The sequence below is a fragment of the Leishmania mexicana genome, chromosome 13 (assembly GCF_000234665.1).
Source record: "Leishmania mexicana MHOM/GT/2001/U1103 complete genome, chromosome 13".
In the NCBI taxonomy this organism is placed as follows: Eukaryota; Euglenozoa; class Kinetoplastea; order Trypanosomatida; family Trypanosomatidae; genus Leishmania; species Leishmania mexicana.
The window spans coordinates 461,026-483,568 of NC_018317.1; the positions used below are offsets into that span (position 1 = coordinate 461,026).

General features: G+C 61.6%; 5 protein-coding genes across 5 annotated transcripts; all 5 read right to left on the minus strand.

Moving 5' to 3' along the window:
- Window positions 1-2,069: 2,069 nt before the first annotated feature.
- Window positions 2,070-5,822, minus strand: LMXM_13_1410 (hypothetical protein, unknown function; the record flags this gene model as incomplete). Its single annotated transcript, XM_003873293.1, has 1 exon — window positions 2,070-5,822. The coding sequence occupies one exon, from the start codon at window positions 5,820-5,822 to the stop codon at window positions 2,070-2,072; it is 3,753 nt and encodes a 1,250-aa protein (XP_003873342.1).
- A 4,823-nt stretch (window positions 5,823-10,645) lies between these two features.
- On the minus strand, window positions 10,646-11,386 carry LMXM_13_1420 (conserved hypothetical protein; the record flags this gene model as incomplete). The annotated part of the gene is made up of 1 exon (XM_003873294.1): window positions 10,646-11,386. The coding sequence occupies one exon, from the start codon at window positions 11,384-11,386 to the stop codon at window positions 10,646-10,648; it is 741 nt and encodes a 246-aa protein (XP_003873343.1).
- A 2,152-nt stretch (window positions 11,387-13,538) lies between these two features.
- On the minus strand, window positions 13,539-15,440 carry LMXM_13_1430 (conserved hypothetical protein; the record flags this gene model as incomplete). The annotated part of the gene is made up of 1 exon (XM_003873295.1): window positions 13,539-15,440. One exon carries the CDS (start codon window positions 15,438-15,440, stop codon window positions 13,539-13,541), a length of 1,902 nt encoding a protein of 633 aa, XP_003873344.1.
- Window positions 15,441-15,951: 511 nt separating this feature from the next.
- Window positions 15,952-19,827, minus strand: LMXM_13_1440 (conserved hypothetical protein; the record flags this gene model as incomplete). The annotated part of the gene is made up of 1 exon (XM_003873296.1): window positions 15,952-19,827. The coding sequence occupies one exon, from the start codon at window positions 19,825-19,827 to the stop codon at window positions 15,952-15,954; it is 3,876 nt and encodes a 1,291-aa protein (XP_003873345.1).
- Window positions 19,828-21,642: 1,815 nt separating this feature from the next.
- On the minus strand, window positions 21,643-22,296 carry LMXM_13_1450 (EF hand-like protein; the record flags this gene model as incomplete). The annotated part of the gene is made up of 1 exon (XM_003873297.1): window positions 21,643-22,296. One exon carries the CDS (start codon window positions 22,294-22,296, stop codon window positions 21,643-21,645), a length of 654 nt encoding a protein of 217 aa, XP_003873346.1.
- Window positions 22,297-22,543: the final 247 nt, after the last annotated feature.

Genomic DNA, 22,543 nt, shown 5'->3' on the forward strand with positions numbered 1-22,543 from the left:
TCAAATCTCCTTTTGAAGAATGCGGCGGAGGAGGGGGAGGAGGGGAGGTGAGGTGTGCGCACGCGTGTGACAGAATAAGCAGCACTTTCGGTGGCAGTAGAAATTGCACGACCATCCTCGTCATCCGCCAGCGGCACCCTTTCCCTCCTCCCGGCACGGCACGCCGGTCAGCACGGGGGGGGGAGAGTCCTGCTGTTGCACCCACAGCAACGGACACACACGCGCGCATCCTTACGTGAACCACCTCCCTCCCCCCTCCCCCAAAAAAGATGAAAAAGGGAAGTGCAACAGCGGGTGGGTAGGGGAGGGGGGTTGATGAGGTCGAGGAGAGCACCACCACAGCCATCCACCACCACAAGAGAGGGAGGGGGAGAGGAGGGGGGGGGGCATATTGTGCGCAGAGAACAGCGACATAAAACGATAGATGGATGACAGCGAGCACAGACAAGGAATAAAAAGGGAAATTCCTCGAAACGAGAACGGTCCAGAGTCATCACGCGAAGGCTGAGATGACATAGGAGGAGGGAGGGAGGGAGGGGGGGGGGCAGCGGCCGTAGCGGAGCCATACGTCCCATACAACCGACACGTACACACAGAGCAAGCGGCCTTTTAACATGTTATCTTCGCGCGCACGCGTGTGTGCATGTAGATGGAGTGGGAGAGGGGAAAGGAAAGGGCAGGAATAGTAACAACATGAGGCATTCACTCAGAGAATACCAAACCCCCCGCCCCCGCCCACCCCCGAAAATAAATCGAAGAACTGTCATTGGCGAGATGAACAACACGGGAGCGAGCAGTACAAAGGGAGGCAAAACAAAATGGAAAGCAAAGAGGCGTCGTGGAGAACTCGCCCATGTCCAAGATATTCGCACAGACACACACGCACACGTGCAGAGGGAGAAGGAGAGGGAGAGAGAGAGGCTCAGAATGAAGAGCACCATCAGCATCGGCTGCACAGCGATGAACGACGGACGCCGCCGGCGAGCACGAGTCACCGAGAGAGAGAGAAGGGAGGGAGAGGGAGAGGGAGAGGGAGAGGGAGACCCCCCTCCGCCCCCCCAAAAAACGGATGAGGAGATAGGGATGTGATAATCCACATGAGACGACGATGATGAGAGACAACGCAAGGCGAGAGTCACACAGGCGGGCGGTCATCCCGGAAGGGGAGAGAGCAACAGGAGAAGGGGAGAGGGGGTCGATAGAGAGACACGCACACACACAGACGTATACATATATATATATATACATATATACATATTCATCTAGACACGGCAAGAAAGGGGGAGGGGGAGGGGGGCGACCACAGAAAACAAAAAACGGAACAACGGTAGAGGGAGAGAGAGCGAGAGCAGGATGACGAGGGAGAAGGGAGGGGTAGCGTGAGGGAGGGGAGGGGGAGGAGGAGGGGGAGCGAGAGAGACGACCAGCCAGCATACTAAGAGAATAACTGCAACCAAGAAGTAGCCAAAAAACACCATTGGCACACGTAGAAGGATGACAAGGAATAGATCGCTCACAAAAGGGGCAACCGAAATAACAACACATATATATATATACACATAATATGTACATAATATATGGATATGGATGTATAACCATAACATAATAACCAAGGCAGTGCGTGGAGGAGGTGTGGGTGCGTGTGCGCGTCACCCGTAGGTACATATACATTTACATGCATATACGTATATACGTCCGCGTGCGCCAGCCAATTAGGGCAATAGAACATAACGGCGGGCAGGGCCCCCCCCTTCCATGTGAGAGAGGGAGCATCGACCGCAACAATCCCCACGCCTGCTTGCCCAGAGGTTCCCCCCAAGCCCGTATAAATAACTACGCACGCAGGGGACCATAAACATGCATTTTTCTTTGTTCCTTCCCACTGTCTTCGCTTCCCCGACGTTTCGTCCGGGCAAGGTAGGTGTGGTCAGGGAGAGGGAGAGCGAAAGACACGGCCGCCGTTGGTGGACGGGCAGCATGTGTATGTGTGTGCGCGTGTGGGACGGAGTTGCCTGTCAGCGACACAGGATATTATCATGTGCTCAGAACTGCGAAGGGGAAAAGCTCTGCTACGCCACCGCACCGGTACCGCGTACCGCGTTCGCCTGAGCGTAACCGAAACTGTTGCTGCTCTCGCTCGGGATTCGGAGCTGCTGCGGTGCATGTGAAAGCACGTGGGGTTGCTGCGGCTGCGGATAGCGCATCTCGCTGTATTTACTTGGCTGGTTCACCGGGGGAATGGAGGAGCGACACCGGCTCGGCGAGGCGATGTGCGGCGAGTAGTCCTCTCCGCCTTTCGTCGGCTGCAACTCGTCCGCGGCGCTGCTGCTCACAGTGGGGTGCCGCTGCTGGCGCTGCCGCGTAATAGATGGCTCCTGCAAGCCGGGTTCCCGGCCGTGAGGCGGTTGATAGTGCGTTGCGGCACCTCCGTCCATCGCACCGGCGCTGCGGGGCAGCGGTGGCGCAACGAGTACGTTGCTCGTGGTGCGAGACTCGTTCGCGCCTTCCTGTGAGGATGAAGTAGTCGCCACGGAGCCCCTCGTGTGACGCTCAGGCTGCGGGATGTACATGTCTGTGTACCCCATGGCGTAATTTTTCATGGGAGGGTAATGCAAGTAGCCGCCATAAACGACTGTTGTTGTCGTTGCGTTGGCGCCAATGCCGCCACCGCTGCAGCAGACGCCGACCGGCCCGTTGGGTCCTGCATCCCGTAACGTGGGTGCCAACGCTCCAGGGCCGCCGCAGACGTCGATCGACTTGTCGACATTGTACACGAGCGCCATGTCCGCACCACCCCCACTGTTGCCGCTTCTGAGGCTGCCGCTCTCGTTTGCCTCCACGCTGTTCATACCACCGCCCACGTTGCTGTTGCCTCCGCTGCTGCTACTCCCTCGGTTATTCACAGTGTAGCCGGTCCGCTGGTTCGGCGTGCGCGAGACCACCGGGGCCGCCATGTGCGGTGGCTGTGCGACCATCATACCGCCCACCATCATGACCGACGCGCTCCCTCTATGCTGCTCGGCGTGCCGGGGCGGTGAGCCGTACATGGCACCGCTGTGAATTCGCATTGCCTCGTTGTCGTCGTCACTGCCATAGGGGGAGGTGCTAAGTGTCGCTGTGGTGGACTCCGCTCCTGCACGAGAGCCGCTGTAGTAGTCCCCCGGCACGCCGCGCGCTGGTGTTGTGTCGTAGTAAATGCTGGAGGACCAGCTCAACCGCTGCTGCTGCTGCTGCTGCGCGACCGGCGAGTTTCCTCTGTTGTCGAACTCGGGAGCAGCCGTAGGCCCGCAGCTCTGATGGCCCGTTTTGTAATCCGGAGAAGTATAGTCCACACCACTACCACTGGCCAGAAGCGCGGCGTCGTGCGGCGCCTCATGAGAGAGCTGCTGCTGCTCGTTGGGTTCGTGTGGCACGCCGTTGCGGTCTGAGACAAGGTGCGTCTGATCGCCGAGCTGGATCGTGTCCACAGAGAAAAAACCCGGCAGTACATCCTGCGCTACGCGCTTCCGTGGCCCGTCCCAGTTGTGGGGCACTGCACCTGCATTGCCGCCTCGCTCACCATGCAACCCTTGCGTGTGGTAAGGCTGTTGCGGTGGCTGCTGTCGCTGATGATCGTACTGCTGTTGTGGCTGGGGTGCGTGCACATGCGGCTGATGTGGTTGGAGTCGATACGAGTACGGCACCGGCGGTGCTGGATACGGCTCATGATCGTACTGCTGTTGTGGCTCAAAAGCCTGGCAGTGTCCTGTTAACTCCTGTACCGGAGGGGGATGGGGCTGCTGCCGCTGCTCGTACGACGGCGCATAGCTGTCGGCACGCTGGACCTGATGTCGTTGTACACTGTGCTGCTGGCACGAGTATTCATGCTGGGGGTCGTACGGCTGCTCGGACGGCGTTTGCTCGGACTCGTACTGCTGGCCAGCGGCTTCACTAGATGCGTCTGCGGCATTTTCGCCAATCGCACAAGACGGCGTTGGTGTTTGTGCAGGCGCCTCCTCGTGGGCGTACCGTGCAGTCTGCGGCGCCGCGCAGCCGCCGTAGGGACCGTAGAGGAAGTGCTCTCCTGTGGACGTCGACGGCAGCTTAGATGGACCGCCACTGGCGGCCCAGACCATGATGCCGTCATGAATTCCTGGCGGCACATCCACCATGCTCGACTTGACGCTCATCGTGTCCAAGTTCGCGACGGCGCTGTACAAAAACGCGGCACCACAGTCCACGGCGTTGCCGTTTGTGAGCGCCGACGTGCTCCACATTCGCATGTGCGTGATGCCCGGCCCGATCGGGGTCGTCGTTGCAGAGGGGGAGGGGTAGCTGGTGAAGCTTGTCGTGCGCGGCACACCGCTCATCAACGGCGTCGCCACAATAACGGAGGTGTTGTACGGATCGTGCGTCCCAAAACGTAGCGACGAACTCGGTGACTGCGAGTCGCCCCGGCTGAGTGCTGCACCGCCGCGGTTGGTGGGCGACGTGGTCCCGCCCGCCCCGCCACCGGCCACGCTGACGGCTACAGGCGATACGAGAGGGGAGGGTAGTGGCGCAACAACGAGTGAATGGCGCACATGGTCGGCGCTCAGGCTCAAGTTGGCCGCATTCCTGGCGCTGCTGCTGCCTTGCGGAGCAGCGGAGATGGGAGGTGGGATCGGGACGTTGTGGCTGGTAGGGATTGTGGTTGGGGCGGCGCTGGCGGCAGACGCGGCGACCTCAGCTGCTGATGACGGAGATGCCGCTGAGCTGCGCGCCCTGTGCGAGGGCGACGACGGCGGAGAGGAGGAGGAGCGCGTGCTCGCTGCCGAATTTGCGTGAGAGGCAGTGCCGTCGTCTTCGCTAGCGTGGTCCGCGGTTCGCGAAGACCGCGTGGTTGCCCTGTCTACGGAGTCGGCGACGGTAGCGGTGACGGTACCACATGCGTTCAGACGCTCAAGTCGCGCGCTAGTGTGGCTGTTGTGATCTGTCGCAGCTCTGTGATGTGCGTCGACCAGCCAACGCTCATCGGCACCGCCGACGATTTCCTCCATAAAGGAGTTTTCTGCCTTGTCGCCCTCGACCTGGAAGGGGCTGGTTGGCACGCTGATGCTGTTGCGCCGGCGCGACCCGCCAATGGAAAAGTAGGTGAGTTGATTCGGCAGCGGAACGCCTTCTGGGCTCATGAGCGACATTGCTGCGACAACAGTCGGGGACGGCAGAGGCGTCACGGGGTGGCCAGTGCCAGTGACGGCCATCGTCAGCCGAGCCGGTGATGGCGGTGTCACAAGCGCTTCGGAGGCGGCGGTCGGCGTCTTTGCGGAGGGTGGCAGCATACCAGCGGTGCGGAACACACGCGGAGGAAAGACCAGGAGGTTCTTATGCATGCCAGTGACCTGACTGCTGCGGCGGCCGCCCGGAGACATGCTGTGAGCGTTATAGGTAGATGAAGTTTCACTGATGTTGCTGTAACTGAGTGGAGGGATAGAGAAGGGTGCCAAGGAAGACGAGCTGGGCACATCCGAAACGATATGAGCGGCGCAGGTTGTCGCTGTAGCCGACGTTGAGCCCGTCGCACCGCCGCAAGATGTCCTCCTTGCTGGCCCGCTGCTAGCGCTTTTTTCTCCCTCGTCGTTGTTCTGCTCCTCGCCGCCGCCGTGGTCTGTGCGGGCTGAGAGCGCACGCGGCCAGTCGTTGCTGACGGCAGGTTTCACAGGCATCGCAGGCGGCGAGAGTGGAGAGCCACTGCGCATCGGTGGCAGCGATCCTCTGTTCCTCATCTCATAAGCATTTCTGTGCACTGGCGACAACTCGGAAGCGTTGTGACAGCCCGATTTGGCTGACGACTGACGCTGCATTGCTGCAGCAGGGTACGTGGACGGCCGGGGGGGGGGGGAGGGGCGAAGCTGCCGAAGCCTTAGTTACTCGACAAGGCAAACAAGGACGACCGCAACAACGCGGGGGAACACAACGCTGTATCTCTCCTCTACCCCTCCGTCTCGACGGCTACACGACAACCGCGGGAGCCGCTGAGGAGAAGAAACGACAGCAGCAACAACAAAGAAAACGAGAGAAGAAAAAGAGCGGGCGCTTCGAGTAGACGCGCGAAACGGCGAAAGGGAAAAAAAAGTCCACACGCACACGTGCACACGCCTCCTCACCTTTCGTTGTTTTGCTTCCCCTTCGTGTAGCCGCTGGTTTGTCAGCAGACGCTGTGTGTGTGTGTGTGTGTGTGCGTGTGCGTGTGCGCGTACTGCAACCCTCGCCCGTGTTCTCGTGTCTTTCCTGATCCCGTCCGTCCTTCCTGCGATCGAAGCGGAGGGACGGCAGGTGGTGGAGGAGGAGTAAGACGTGAGGAGGGTTATGCAGCACGCAAAGCGAAACGAGAACAAGAAATAAAATGAGGCAAACTCCCCCTTACACATACACACACACACACACACACACACGTGAAAATAAAACAGTAAACTAAAATAATAAATAAATAAAACACCAACAAACACCAAAAGTAATTTCAAAAAGAAAGAAAAATCAGGTGAGACGTTACTTGCCAATGGATACGTATAGATATATAGATATAGATATATAGGCAGGTATTTACGTATATATAGATATGTATGTATATATCTGTGTAGATAGATATGTGTATAGATTGATGTGTGTGTGCGTGCGTGTGGCAAAGTCGTTGTGCACGCACTTTGGAGGACGAGGAGATCGTTTTCACCTTCTCTATTTTGGCTGTTCGTCCGTCGTCGTCTCCCTTCCCTGACACCGTGTGTGCGCGGCGTGAAGGGGGTGGGTGGTGGTCGGGGGGGGGGAGAGAGAGAGCGAGCCAGCAGAAGGAGAAGGGTGATGGCTAGCGATGTGTGCGTGTGGGCGCGTCACAGCAGATAGGGGGTTGGGGGGAGGTCAGTAGAGATGCAGAGCGTGAGAGAAAAAGCACGCAGAGAGAGTGAGAGCGAGACAGTCGCCCACGTTGGTAATACGGTGGAGTGTATAGGGATAGACAAACAAATGAATATGTATGTACACATATATTTATTTACTTGTGTCTGTGAAGGTCGGAGGAGGAGGAGGGGGAGAGAAAGACACGTATGCAGTAGGTGCGGGTGGACGAGTGCCTGTACTTGTGGTTCGTGCCCCTCTTCGCTTTCTTGAAATCTTTCACTCTGACACAAAAGTCAGGGGGAGGGGGGAAGAGGCGGGCTGTAGGCCGCACGGGAGAAGAGAGGAGAAGGGGGAGGGGTGGTAGCGGGTCGAAGAGGGAGTGAGAGGTGCTCGGAGGTGTGGTAGCGTCTTTCAGCTCTGCTGCTGTGCAGATAAATAACAGAAAGAGAAAATCAAACGGAAAAGGGTGGAGCTGTGCGTAGGAGGCGGTATGAGGGTGGGTGGGGTGGTGGGCACCAAGAACAACGCGTACGCACGCACGCGTAAAGACTTTGCGCTCAGGAGTCGACTCAAGCGGAGAACGAAAAAGAGGTGTTGGCGTGCACACACACACACAACACAACGCAACAAGGTGATCACGGGATCCGCTAATACGAGAAGCAGGCGTGGGAAGCAGCGAGGAAAAGGGCAAACAAAACAAAAGGCGGATGAACGATATTGTTAGTCAGTCAGAGAGAGGGAGAGGGGGGTGGATCAAGGGCGGATGGGTTGAGATGGGGTGGAGGTCGGTGTGCCGACCATCGTGCAAGAGCGGTGGTGGTGGTGGTGGTGGTGTGTGTGTGTGTGGGGGGGGGGCTACTTTGGTGGTGGGCAATGAGGGGAGGGGGGCCACGTCCTACGCGAGGAGGAGACAAGGGAGATAAGAGGGAACGGAGGAAGGAATGCTGTGGGGAGACGTGTACGGAGTTCAAGCAGTGCAGCTCACCGCGGCACACAGCTACTCGCGGTAACATAACTGAAGCATCATCTTACGTCCTCCCTTTCGACCCTTGTTGGGCACACCCTCGCCAACACGCGTTTCATATTCAAGCTCCTGGCCCGCCTCCATCCTTTTCTTTCGTTTTGTGGCGTATTTTCCTATCCCTGTCGCCGTTCCTGTGTCGCTGAGATGTTTCCCGTACTTTACACATCTGCCACGTCTGATTTCTCATGCATGTGTGACTCGATCACCCTTCCCCCTCTCCCCTCACGACCACGGGAGGACACGCCTCTCCGTGCAGTCCTACCACGGGCTCCACTGCACACAAGCACACGCACACACACACACACTTCCCACTCTGTGTGTGGGAACCCGAGAAGCCCCCCTCCCCCTCCCCCATCTCCGCCCGTGTCGAGCCACTTCTGTCGGTGACGCCCCCCCAGTGCACACGCCTGTGCCATCCATGTGATGGGCGAAGCGTCCGCGTGACTCGAGCGCATCCCACCCGACCCTCGCACTGCCCCCTGGTGTGGGGAGCCTGGGGACACCCCCGAGGGACGCAGCGGGTGGGGCGACCTGCAGAGAGGGTGTGAGCAGAGTTTGTGGCGGGGACCGTGCTCAGTGGACGGAGTCGGCGCACTGCTGTGCCGGCGTGTGCCTGCTGCTGCTTCTGCGCACCGCGCGGATGGTGGGGCCTGCGGCAGGGCCAGCGTGGCGGGGGAGGGAGGGGAGGGGGTGCAGTGTGGCGTGTAGCCGGTGCTGTGTGACAGAAAACAGACACTGGTTGTTGCTCCGACGCGTCCGCTCCACCCACGAACACGTCAACCAACAAACGTACGCATACATACAACCACAGCCCACCCGCCTCTGCTGCACTGCGGTTGAATCCTGGTCGCCGAGGACGAGCCGTCTGCCGCCGAATCGGGGCCATGTGCCTAGCGGGCACGCCTCGATCCGAGTGGGCCGCCTTCAGGGTCCTGCTCCAGGGGGCGGAGGCGGTGGCGTCTGTCGTGCGGGCAAGAGCGGCTGGTCCAGGCGCATGCCGGAGGAGCTCAAGGGGGAAGCTGGCCAGGCGCCGGCCAGGGCCCTCTCAGCCCCTGTGTCCTGCCTGTATGCCACGCTTTCGCCCTCAGTCGCCGCAAGCCGCGGCACCCCATAATATGGTGCGGCGGCTCGCCACACGGGGGTCTGGAGGACTCGCTGGCGCCATTCGGGATGCTCCCGTCACGCTTCCGGCGCCTGTGCCTCATCGGCGCACCCGGTGGGGCGTGGGAGATGCCGCGTATTTCGCGCGCATGCACCTTTGGGCTGATCCGTGTGGATCGCTTCGCGTCTTTTCCGCCCATCATTCGTGCCCCTCTCACCGCTCGATGCGTTGTCTGGGCGTGGGGCACCATGCCAGCTGTGCTTGACAGCGCGTGCGCACAGTGCTCGCATTGCCCGCCTCATGCGGCCAGCTTCAGGACAACGTTGCTGTCTGGGGATGCGGAGGACGCTGTCCTCACCTTCCACGTCCGTCGAGGACATGAGGGGCGTGTCTGGATGGCTTGCTCGCATGTGCCTCGGCAGGTTGGACGCTGCCATGAGTCTGCGGCGGCATGGGGCACTCCACCTTCTCCTGCATCTGCACGTCGTTGACAGCAGTGGGTGCAGGCGTCACGATGGCGACTGGTGGGTCTCGGCGGCACAGTTCGAGCACAGACCTTGTCCGTCAGCGCCAACGGTGGGCGCTGCGCCCGGTGATAGAACGGGGTGGGGTTGGCCCGGCATCGCCGCGAGGGAGGCCAAGGAAGAGAGCTATGGAGGAGGAGACAAAGAGGTGCCCACACAAGGAAGACTCGCCTGTTTCGTTGCGTCTGTTGTGGTGAGTGTCGGAGCGGCGGCGGTGATGCATGTCTGTCATGATGACACGTGGGAAGGCAATAAAGTTCGCGTGGAGAGAAGGACGGGCTGCGAGCACGGTGACGACATCGTCTTGCTTTTCTTTTCCGTGCTTGTGTGTCTTCTGGTTGAAACACTGGCGTATGGCGGTGGTGAGTGTGGAAGGGAGGGATGACGGGCTGGGTGAGGGTGGGTGGGGGAGGGGAAAGAGGTGCGGGTGACCGCGTGACGTGGAGTGTGCTGCGACTCAGAGGAACGCTTCGCAGTCAAGCACGCGCAAGCGGAGACACCAGAAACGGAAGTAGATAAACGGCGAATCGGCATCCTTGCTTTGCTCGAGGACGGAGAGCCTGTGAGCACGATGGCGGCTTTCCCTCAACCGTGCTGTGTGGATGGGCAGGCATCTCGGAGCTCAACAGACACGTGCTACACAAGCAAGAGTTGCACGCCCCTGCAGCTGTGGAAGAGGCCAAGACGTTACTTTTTTGGAAAGTCCTTGTAAGACACATTCCTTGCCGCCTCTGCATCGCCTCTCGCTTTTTCTTTCATGTCGTTGGTGTGCTTCTCTGGATATATGCCGGTTATCGAAAAGCGGTCCAGCGTGCGTATGTGGAGGTACATGTGCGCGTCCCCTACAGGAAATTTGGCGGTGGCGGCGGCGCTGGCGCGCATTGCGACTCGGCCAACGGGCGGCTGAAGAACGTAGCAACAGAGGAGAGCTGCTGACATGCGCAACAGACTTTCTCCATCAGGATAACGCTGCGAGCGCCTCCCTGTGTCTCGCACGAAATGCTCTCCCTTCCTCTCCGACACACGCGCACCGCCACGCCGCGACGGATGAACGGCAAGGGGGAGGGGGGGGGCGATGAGGCGAAGTGAGGCTGCGAGACGGCGAGTTGCACACACACGTGCACACACAAAGAAAAGCGCCTGTCACACGTGTTGCTCCGTACGAGGCCGCTTCGTCACCACTGCGGCGTCGTTCTTCGGCTCCTCCTTGCACTTCAGCATGTGGGCCGTAGCGTGCCGCACCAACGCTCGCACAAACTCGCTGAGGAGCACCATGCGTTGACAGCATCGCACCTTGGCCTCTGAATCCTGCCGGGCCATCGCCTCCAGCTCGCAGATGCGAGCTTTGCAACGGTCGAGACGCGGCCCCATCTCCTCCTCCGCCAGCAGTGCGCGCAGGTCGACTGGCAGCTGCGCGAGATTCAGCGCCGGCTCTGAAAAGCCTCGCGGTGCCGGCGCTAACGTGGGTGGGGTGCGACTGATCAGTGTCATGTGCTCGCTGAGGGTGGCAAGCTCGCGCGTGTGCTGACGCAGGAGGTGCTCGTAGCGGCGTATCAGCAGTGCTTCGATCTGCAGACGCATGGGCAGCTCTGCGCACCGCATCTGCACGTACTGCAGCAGCTCATTTGCTGTCGTCGGTTGGAGGCTTGCTGATGCACTCTCCACCTCACCCGTTGCGCCGGCAGCGATGGGTGGGGGAGTGGCGTCTTCCCTCAGCGAGCGGCGCACAGCACTCCAGTCCTCCGGGGTGAGGAGAGAGAGCGAGGTGGGCGGGGCAACGGCAGAGGAGGGACCCGGCGACGCCAACGCAGCCGCATTGCGCAGACGCTGGCGCACCTCGTTCTCTACCGTCTCGAGGATATTCGTGATAAGCGCAGAGCGCATGTGATCTGCTGGCCGTGCGTCGTTGTCCTGTTTCACTTGTGGCCACGGAAGATGCTGCCAGTCGTTGGTGTGTATCAGGTCGATCTTCGTATGGGCTCTTATTTTTCTGTCGTCATCGCCGATGGCGAACCAGAAGACACACACCCACACGCCGTTACACAGCGGAAGACCGGTGAAGCCGGCACACGAGCGAACAGAGCGACACGCTAAAAGAGGCACACGATGGGGCGGGCGTGAGGGCTACCGCGACTCCTCCTGCACGTACAGTAAAGACGGCTGGGAGACACACGGAGTCGCGGGCAGAGGAGAGGAGAGGGAGAAAGCAGAAAGCTGCCGCATGACTCACGTTCATGTCTTTCCGCACAACGCAGACGTGCTGAGCGTCGATGGCGTGTGTGAGAGAGATCGAGCGAGGGGAGCGGCAGGCACCGACTCGACGCTGTTTCTCCCCCCTCCCCGAGCGCCGATGGCACGCACCTGTATCGAGGACAGTGCGGCCCTCTCCTTATTTCCTCCTGTGTTCGCCGCTTCATGCTTATTGGGATTCTATTGTGTTGCGTCTTGTTGGTGCACACAAGGAAGCGGAGCAGAGCAGAGTGGTGTGGGGGCGGCAGGGGGTAATGGCGAAGGCCGGCGACTACACCAACACGAACCACAAAGCCACGATGACGACAGAGGATTAGGGGGATACACATACACGCACACGCGCGCGCGCAGCCAAGGGTGAAAGAGCCACAAAGAACGGCAAACGGGCCCTCGTCACGGATGCGCATTTTCTTCCCCCCTCCCCCCGCCCAGTTCAATGCGTGCAGAGGTCGGCGTGGGCATCTGCGTCCTCACCCAGATGCATCTTGCCCGTTTCTGTCCACTGTCCCGACGTGCTCGCGGCAGAGAAGGTCGATGCGGTACGTCCTCTTGCCACAGAATGCCCCTGCAAGCGAGCCAGCGGCACCACAAGAGAGAGCGTGTGGGGGATGGAGAGGAGCTAAGTGAGGTATGCGGAAATAGGAGTGCACACGCAGGGAGTTGGGCCGGGCGAAGGGGAGGGGGAGCTGCCCAGCACCGGTCGCCCACCGTGAAAGCCTGAGGACTCCGAACCCCAGGGCGCTCACCTCGCCCGCGCCGTTGGACAGCAGCGCAGCCTTGTTCGACGTGTCGGTGAACATTATTGAGCGGATGGCCACCGTCTTTGCGACCACGCCGACCGTGCGGATCGCCACGTTTGGCTCCCGTGTCAACGTGGCGACACCGGTGCCATCCTTGGGAGGGTCTCACTGCCGCACGAGCATGTTGGCTGGCGTAGTATGTATGCTTGTGTGATCACCAGGGTGTCTGAGGGTGACGGATTGCCATGCGTGAGTGCGGACAGTGGAGAGGGGAAAAGGGCAGACAGTGATCAAGGGACAGGAGGAGCCCTCTCCCTACACGTGGGAGGGGGAGAGGACCGTTTCATGGAGGGGAGGGGCAGTGCATGCGTTGGCGTGTGCTGGTACATGGGTGGACGAGAAGGAGAGACGGGGGAAGCCCACCAACACGTAGGCGCCAGTCCGTGTGTAAGGGGTGGGGGGATGTGTGGGAGGGAGGCGGACGTCCGCTTCTTTCCCCCACACGCATACAAGTGAATTCCAAACAGTCCCCCGCCTTTTTTTTGCAGTGGCTGCGGGTGCGGGTGTGGCGACGTTTCGCACCAACAACGACGGATACATATACACACACACACACGGGCGCCACATGCGCTCACGGGGGAGGGAGGAGGGGAGCGATGCTGCTTTCCGCTTCTCGCTCCTTCTTGACGTCGTCTCTTACCTTCCCCACTCTCGTCGCGAGGCGCTCACGGCACCTCTGCCTCTCTCCCCCCTCCCCGAGATGTGCCGTTCCCATGTGAGAAGGGGGGAGGGGGGAGGGGGACTCGACTTGAGGGAGGCTCCAGCGCACATTGACTTGCAACGAAATCAGGCAAAGCGGGGTACGAGAGGGAGAGGGAGATGTGCGCTGTACATCAAACGTGCGTGCGCGTGTGGTTGGAGGGAGGTGGTGGTGGTGGCGCTCGGAGCAGGCAGCGACACTTCCGCCACACTCGCCCCCGTCTACACAGTGCGCATCCGCAGCCGAAGTAGAGCAGCGAGCAAGACGCGTAGCCCACAGCAGAAACTTAACGACGCGGAGGCGGCTTCGGTACACTCGGGCCCTTCTTGGTCGTCCCTTTGGGCTTCTCCGGTGGGTGGGTGGATGTGGAGAAGACGTTCGACGCACAATTTCCATCAACAGCAGCGCTAGTATGGGCCACGGCTGCGATAGCGTTCGGCGCGGCAACTGCCGGCGGAGTTACAGGGGCACTTGCAGCGGCGTTGATGCCGGCCGGTGCACCTCTCCGGCACCCATCACTGTTGCGATAGCGGTCAAGATCCTGTGTGAACGACTCCCTTTCGAGCATAATCAGCGACTCGGTGTACGCTGGCGTCTGCTCCTGCAGCCTCTGCTGTATTCGGCGCCGTCGGTCTTGCTGCAGCGCCTGTACCGTCTGCAGCACCCGCGACACGTCGTCCCAGTGCGCCGCCACGTCGCGTTGCATCCGTGCCTGACTCACCTCCTGCGTGAACTGCAGGTTATGGTAGAGCTGGAGGGTGTCACCTCGCGTGCTGTGGAGAGCAGACACGTCCGCCATGCTGTCGGCTGATTCCTTTGCCTTCTGCTCTGTCCGTGCTTCCATCGCTGCATCGCGTGGGTGAACGTGGTCATTACCGGTACTGCTGCGGCTGGAGTGCAGGGGCGAGGCCGAAACCGTGTCGACCGCCTTCGGGCTTGCCGGTGCAGTGCCGACGGCGTGCCGCAGGAACAGCTGATGCACCAGCCGTGCCTGCTCCTCTTCCAGCAAATGGTCTTTGTTCACTTGAACACTGCGGTGTGGTCGAGCAGAGAGCTCTGCCTCGCCGCTAACGAGGGAGCCAGACGGCGCGGGACTACTGCGAGTGTGGATATCGTGCACACGTGCAAGAGAGCTGGCTGCGCGTGCAGCCTCCACAGAGCTGTGCACGCGCCTAACAGTGATGCCTCCGGACTGAGACGGCGCGGCGCCGGTGGACCGCCTCTCCGCCACATCGTCTACGTTGCTCTCAGTGCTCTCAGTGCTGCTGTCGCTGCGCTGCACCACCTCCTCGCCGTCACCAACGTCCACGTCGTCAAGCCGCTCGAGTAGTGGGCACGCGGTGCAAATCTTCTGCACGTACGTGCGGTGCCGCTCCCCACCATCACCGTCACTCACGGCCCCGCCGCATCGGTTCCAGGACGGGTTGTTGGAGAGGTTCAGACTTTTAAGGCTTGGGCAGGGGAGTTCGTCGCGTAGCAGCACGTCCACCGAGGAGCTCACGTTGTTGTGACTCACATCGAGGTACGAGAGGCACTCCAGCTGTTGCAGCGGGGCGAGTGAAGTGAGCTGATTGTGGTGCACCACCAACACCTGGAGCTGGGAGAGCAGCTCGATGCCTTCCAGGTCAGCCAGTGCGTTGTGCTGGAGATACACATGTGTGGCGTTCAAGAAGCACTGTATAGGGGCAATAGAGGTGAGCTGGCTCGCTGGAAGCTCAACGCACCGGGTCTGCAGCGCGGCATCGGCAATGCCTGCTACGCCGCCGACGAGGTGGTCTTTCTGCAGCACCTGTGTGACACCGTAGCGGGTGCGACTGTCGGTGGTAGCTGACCGAGGCACAGGGAATAGCCTTGCAGACAGCCGCCTGCTCGTCAGCCCCGTGGACGCGAAGGTTGAAGACCACTGTCGGTCGACGGGTGCAACACCACGTTGAGGTGGCACCCCCTCGACATCGCTGCTGTCGAAGAGCTCACATGCAGGCACGCAACTTGACGTGAGAGGCGCTCCCCCGTTTCCACTGGCGGATGCCACCATGCTCGATGAAGCGGCGCCGCTACCGCTGGGGTGGTCCTCGTGCACCTGCTGCACGTCCGCTAAAAAGGCCGCCAGTGCAGCTTCATCCGGATCTTCGAGCCGGAGGGAAGCATAGTAGGCCAGTTCCTCCGCCGTGAGGTCGGGGACGGACATGGGCCTTAGACCGTTTTACGTAGGAGTGCGTGTTCATGCACGTGCGTGCGAGTCGGCGAGGTGTATTTTGGTGGTGGCCGTGTCGCGCCAGCAGCGTCGTTGCCACCGTTGGAGAAAGGGTGGGTGAGGCGCGGAGAAGCGGCACATGAACGAGGAGGAGGTGAGGATGAGCGGGAGGAAGGCAGCATCATTGCTCACCCGCGGTGACGGTGACAGAGAGAGAGACGTTGGAGGAAGGAAAGGTGTGTGTGTGGGGGGAGGGGGGAGGGTGGTGCAGTTTAAGGAGGGAGAGAGTCGTGAGTGATACACATGAAAAGGGAGTCCCCTCCCCCTCCCCCACCACCCTCGCCCGTGTGCGCACGGTTATTACCATGGCTTCGTTCGTTGTGGCTTCGCCATTTCATGCACGTCCAACTTGGATGCACACACACACACACACATACACACAGATAGAGAAAGAAATGCGCGTTTGCGTGCGGGCAATGTGCCGGTACACGTGTGCAGGTGTGTGTCACCGAAAGTGAAACGACCGTATCTCCTCATCGGTGCCGTAGTATCGGTTGAACGTCAGCCGCACGACCAGCGGCTTCAGATGCGTGGCGAGGGTGGACGGGTGGTTCTCCGCCGCGACAGACACCGCGGCGACGAGAGCCTCGACGGCGTTGCGCGTGCTGCTACGGATGTGCGACACAGGCAGGCGCGAAGGGTCGAGCGCCACCTCGAGCACCCGCTGCACCGCCGCGCGCACCACTTCGGCCGCAGAGGACTGCATACCCCGCTCCCGCATGTTCAGCGCAACAGGCGGGCGGGCAGGGAAAGACACAATACTGAGCTCCAGTAGAAGCGCATCCAACTGGTAGCACAGCTCCATGCAGGATAACAACTCGAGAGACGAGCTCATGGCTTTGGCGAGCAGGCGCTCCAAGTTATACACGACGCGCATCGCGACGTTTTGCATGAAGGAGAGCAGCTGCTCCACGGCGAAGTTGAGGGTGTAGTAGGCAGTCCCCAGGCCTCGCGAGACATACCGCAGGTGCTGCGCCGCATTTTGTCCTGGCAGGCCCATCGCTTGTGCCACCTGCGCATCTTGGGCGTCGCGTTGGTGTAGCCGCTTCTTGTGCTCCCGCAGCGTGATTTGGGCGTAGTAGAGGGCGCACTTGTAGCCAAAGACGTAGCTCCACACGTCGGCGAAGGCAATGCCATTTGAGTCGGATGCAGCTGGAGCGGCCGGTGACGCCCTCCCTTCCCCCGCGTCACCCTCATCCACGTAGAGGCGCCGGCGGCGCTGCCAAAAGTAGGTCTGGTAACTGCGCTCCGTCGTGCTCGTCAAGGGCTGCACGTACACGCTCAAGTCTCGCGGCTGCAAGATGCGCTGGAAGGCGTCAGGGAGGGCGAAGTCCAACTGGAAAGATGCGAATACGTCGAGCATGTCCGCTGCGACGGAAGGACTGCTGTGCCTTTCCTCCTCTCGCTCACCTTGCTGCCCCCGTGTAGTGGAGGTGACGGCGGTTGTCGTGGTCGCCGCCGCCGCCGCCGCAGCAACCACCCTCGCGGGGAGCACAGAGAGCCGCACCAGCTCACTGAAGCGCTTCCCACGCAGCGCATCGGCGAAGATGGCGGACACAACAGGAGCGGCGGTGCCAAGCCGGCCGTACCCCACCGCCCCGCCGTCCTCGGCGTGTCGCACCCACCATCGTGGCTCTCGGTGCAGTCGCTCCAGGAATCCGTGGACAAGCCTCTCCTGGTCTCGGCAGAGGGCGACGTCAACGAGCAGCTTCAACGCATGAATAAAAGAGTACGCGGTGGCGGTGCGGCTCACAAGCCCTTTGCCGGCAAGTCCATCGAGTGGTGCGAGGGATCCAGGCGATGGCCGCTCTACCGGAGCCGTCGTATCCGCTGATTGCCGCTGCTGCTGTGCCTCCAGCACGGGCTCATGCAGAGGACGCGACAAAGGACAGCCGCCGCCGCTGCCGTCCACTCCGCCAGCGACTGCATGCAGCGACAGCGTGAACAGGTCACGCAAGCGACGCTCCTGCAGCCGCTGCACCGCCACACCAATGGGGATGAGCAGCGCCGTCGTGATCCAGCGCGCACACGGGATGGTGACGTTGATCCACAGCTGATGGGAACGCTGCTTCCGCTGCGCCTGACCTCCCTGGCCAAACGCCTTGCTACCCGTATCCGCCGCATCCAGGTATTGCTCCTCCTCTCCAGCGAGGACGTTAGTGAAGCGTACGTCCGGGGTGGTGTCCGACTCAGTGATGGCAAGCGTCCAGAGCGATATGCCGCGCCGCCGCAGCGCACTGCCGCCCTCATCGCCGCTGTTACCACCGTCGTCATCACCGTTGTTGCTGTCCCAAGCAGCAGTCGCGTTCCCGTCGTCGGACCACATGAGTGGGCGCGGCCTGCCGATCCCCTTGCCACCCCCAGATGTCCTGCGATGCCCCAAGGAAGATGCGCGTGAAGACGGAGCCAGATAGCCTTGATCATCGGCGACACTCGACACGCGACGGCCACCACGCCGTTGGTGCCACTGCTGCTGCCCTGCCACGGCCTCCGTCAGCATGGAGGCAAACCCGAGCGGAATGGTTGTGGGAAAGTACACGTAGTGCGATGCACCGGGGCTGCCGCCAGCGTTGCTGCTTCCTGTCGCATCCACCGGCGCCACAGCCGTGCTCGGTGCCGGAACCTGCACAACGCGGCGGCGGACGTCCTGGTTCTGCTGGGCGTACGCCACAACAGCGGCGACGGTGCCACTTCCAGCTTGATCCCCGTCGCTGGTCTCGTCGCCTTGACGGTCGCCGGCTTCGTGCATGATGTAGTGCAGAATCTCCTTCATGCTCTTCGTGTGCCAAGGCTGACACTGTGGTGTTGTCCCAGCTGAAGTTCTCGAGGCTGCTGCTGCTGGCGCTGCCGTCGTCGCTCCGTAGCCTTTTACGCCGGCCGGTGCGGCTGAGGCGCGTCGTGGATGCATCGGGGTCCGCGAAAGAGCGATTTGCTTGTGTCGACGCGTGAAACTGGCGAGGCTGCGCAACACAAACGCGCGGGCCGACGTAAGCGCAGCCCTTGCGACGTGCTGCTCGGAGGCTTCCCCTCTGCGACGCCCGCTGCTACCGGCGCCGGCTTGTCGAGGACCCGGCACCCACACCCCACCGACCGAGTCACCGCTACGACCAGCGCTCGATGGGAATGGTTCTCTTGTGCGCTGTGTCATGCCCTTCTCCTTCTCCCCCGCGGCGGCTGCGGCTGCGACGCCATCGCTATTATAGTAGCCGACGCAGTTCAGCAGCAGCGAGAGGATGTCTGTGGGAAAGCGGCGGCTAGCGTCGCCGATGCGCACGTGGGAGAAGGAAGAGCGAAACAGCCGCGGCAGCTGTCGGCGCCACACCGGCGGGTCAATGCCGCGGACAAAGCCGAAGATGGCTGCTGTGCAGAGCAGCACGTACGGCCACGCGGTGTAGAGCAGCGTCATGACGTAGAGGCGGTAGAGATCCATCGTCGAGGTGTCCTGGAAGGCGCTGGCCTGAATGATGAGTGTGTCGAGGAGACGAGCGGCCAACAACGCACACGACAACAACGGCGGCGGCGCCTCCTCTCTAGCGCCACTTGCTGCGGCCGCCCCTGTGGTCGACGCTGGCCTCGATGCCGAGCTTCGCTTGTCGAAGCGCGCAAGCCCTTCAAAACAGCCGCTTTCCTCTACCAGCACCTGGAAACGCTGCAGCGGAACGATGTTCTCGCGAACGGCCGCCACAAGGTTAGCCAGGGAGCACGACGCGGGCAGCACTGTGGGCGCCACACCGCAAGATGACGCCATGTACGAACCAGTGCGGAAAAGGTACTGCTTCCCACCTCCCGCTTTCGGCGCCTCTTCCTCGTTCTCGTAAAGGGTGGTGCGCACATTCTCCGTGAGAGGAGGGGGCGGTTGGTGTTCGCTAGGATACGAGGCCGCTGCAGCACTTTCACACACGACGAGCAAGTACTCCTGCAGCTGCAGCACCCATCGACCAAAGTCGGCGCTTAGCTGCCGCAGCACCGAGCACAGCCGCTCTAGAGACCGCGCTGCTGTCACCTCCAAGGCCACGGACGCGTCCTGCACATCGCTGCACATCTCCGTGGCATCGTGAGTGAGGGCGCCGTGCACTTCCGTGGGGTCGCGCGAGGCGCGGTGAGCGAGGGCCGGCTCGCATTCACGCACATGAGCGTCGACAGCTGCCACGATATTGGCCACCTCCAGCAGCTGCTCCAGCGCCCCCAAGAAGGTTGGCTGCCACGCCTTGGCAGCTGCCTCGGCCAGCACAGCGTCCCGCAGCCGCCATAGGCCACCAGAGGGGGGGAGAGAAGGGTCGACATGTGCGCTTCTACGCGAGTCACCTTTGTCCGAGTGCATCTCGCAACTCGCCGTGGGGTGCTGACGCAGGGCGCAAAGAACATCGAAGAGCACGGCCCGCTGGCGAGCGAGGCAGTCCAATTGCGCAGCGGCAACGGCGCGAGGGGCAGTGGACGGAGACGTCGACGATGGACAAAAACTTGCCCCGCCTCGCGTCGTGATGGTTGTAGACGAGCGTTTCTTCCCTCGGGCAGCGGCGGTGCCTGCAGGCGGCGGCTGGAACGCAAACACGGTGTTAGCCCACGCCGGAGGCACGGCACAGGAGTGACCGACGGCAGTGGAGCACGAAGGGGGTGAGCAAAGCGGAGAAGCACAGGGCAGCGTTGTGTGTTGCAGACACTCCGCGAGTAAGTAGCCTGCCGACCCCCGCACGGCTGCACCGTTGCACGAGAATGCCGCGGCGCTCCCGTGCGGCGGAGCAACAGACTCTGGCTTCCGGAAAGGCTGACGAGGATGCGTGGACGAGCGAGACGGCGAGGCGTCGTGCGGTGGTACACCCTCGTCGTCCAACGTGGAGGGGATGGATATGAGCACATCAGAGAACAATGGACTGCGTAGCGGTCGAGGACGCTGCAGCAGCGGCCGCGTAACATTTCCTTGCAGAGGGGTGGGGAGATCTGCAGCAACGGCAGCGGCCGGCTTGACATTTCGCACGCCGTTCGAGTGGCGGCGCTGGAGTGCGGCGGTGGCGCTGCTTCTTTCGCCGACCGCAGCGTCGCGTGATGATGGGCCAACGGAGCGAGTCGCTGGCTCGGACAGGGACGACGAGGACGAGCGGGACGAGGAGGAGGGGGCGGACGATGACGAAGCCTGACAGGCCTCAAAGTACTCGTCCAGGCTGGCATCCACCACCGGTTCCGTTGCCCCTGTTACCGCGGCGGCGGCAGTGCTGCCCATGGTGGCGCTGTGCGACAGGAGCAGCGTTGAGGATGACAACGATGACGCCATCCTCGCGTGTGTGTGTGTGCGTGCGCGCAATCGTCGACGAGGGTATGATAGCTTCTCTGTATTTTCTTCTGCCTGCCTGCCCCTCCCTCCTGTGGAGGTCGCTCAGCGGGTGCGTGAGGAGACGGCCCACCGATGCGACACCACTGTACAGGGGCTGTGTGGAAGAGCGACGCTTCTTATTCCGCGTACAACTCTGCATGCAAGGTGTGGGGTGTGCTTGTGTCTATGCTGGTGCTCGAGTAAACAGCGCGCACCCTTCTCCCCTTCGTTGACGCTATGCAGGGAAAGGTGCGTCGAGGGTGAGCCAGGAGTTGGCTCGATGACTCTCGACACTGCAGAGAGGGGGTTTCCAAAGCGAGGCCCCTTCGCGCACGCCGGTGTTACTGATGGCGAGGGTGGGATGGCGGAAGCGAGGGGGGGGGGAGGGGGCAAGAGGTGTCAAGGGGGAGAGGGTTGGAAGAGGCATGAGGGCCACCTTGCGAGAGAGCGGTAGAATGCGCTCACCAATGCATGCGAGTACGCAGGCGCAGGAGCTCCGCAAGGGCAGGGGATGGGGAGGGGGCGGCAGGCAGACACAGAGAGACGCATTACACGTGGGGCAGGGATGTTCCCTTTTTCGTCTTTTGGCTTGCTCTTCCACTTGGCTAGAGTAGTCGCAGAAGGGAATGCCACAAGCGGCGGGAGGGAGAGAGTTTTGCCAGGAGCAGCCACCGTCTCTGCTCCCTTTTCACAGCACACCCACACACACACAAGGGAGAGGGGAGGGCGGGGGGGGGGCGCACCATGCGCGCACGACCACGCGCACCCGCGGAGAGGGAGAGTCGAGAGAGGGAGATGCAGAAGGCCGGCGCACCCACGTACACCGCGTTACCAGATCGTTGCCGCCGTGCCAAGGAAGGTGTCGAAGTTAAAGAGCACCTGACCGCTGCGGTCTCGATCATAGTAGGCGAACGCGTCGCGCGTTTGCGCCATAAAGATGGAGAGCTCGATGTAGTCGTCGAAGCCAAGCGAGCCGCGGTGCTGCCGGTCAAACTTTCGCATGACAGCCTGAAACGTCTGCTCGCCGAGGACGAAGCCACTGAGCCGGAAGGCCTCGAGTGTCTCTCTACTGTCGAGACGTCCGTCACCGCTGGTGTCGCGCTGACGGAAGCCTTGCTGCATCGCCGTAATGAACTCGTGGAGGTGGGCAAACTCCTCCATGGTGATGGTGCCACTGCGGTCGAGGTCGTAGCGGGTTAGCAACTTCTCGGTCGTGCCAAAGCTAAACCGGAAGCCGGCGCTGGAAAGGGCAGCGTTCAGCTCGGCCACATCGATGCGACCATTACAGTCACTGTCCACCGCCTGGAACCAACTGACTAACTCTGGTGGCGCTCGATACTGCCGCAGCGCGTATGTGCCACCGCCAAGGGAGCCGGCGGTGGCAGGATAGCTGGCGGGTTGCTGTCCGTCGTACATCGGATTCGCCATGTAGCCCTGAGGGGCTTGGGGGCACCACCCGTAGCCTGGGTAGACATCCGCCATTGCCGTAGTGGAGTAGACGGGTGGAGCGACGCGGAGGAGGAAAAAGGGTGGGGGGGGGGATAGCGCGCGCGTGTGGGCTTTCTTGTGAGGAGGGCGAGGCGGGGGGAGAGGAAGGGGAGTTGGACTGGCAAGAGAGGTAAAGCGCTGATGCATGCGGCGGTATAGACAGCGATCGCACGAAGGGAGCTGCAAGCGTAGCTTCATCGCGTGTGTGTGTGTGTGTGTGCGCTGAGGAAGGGGAATGCGC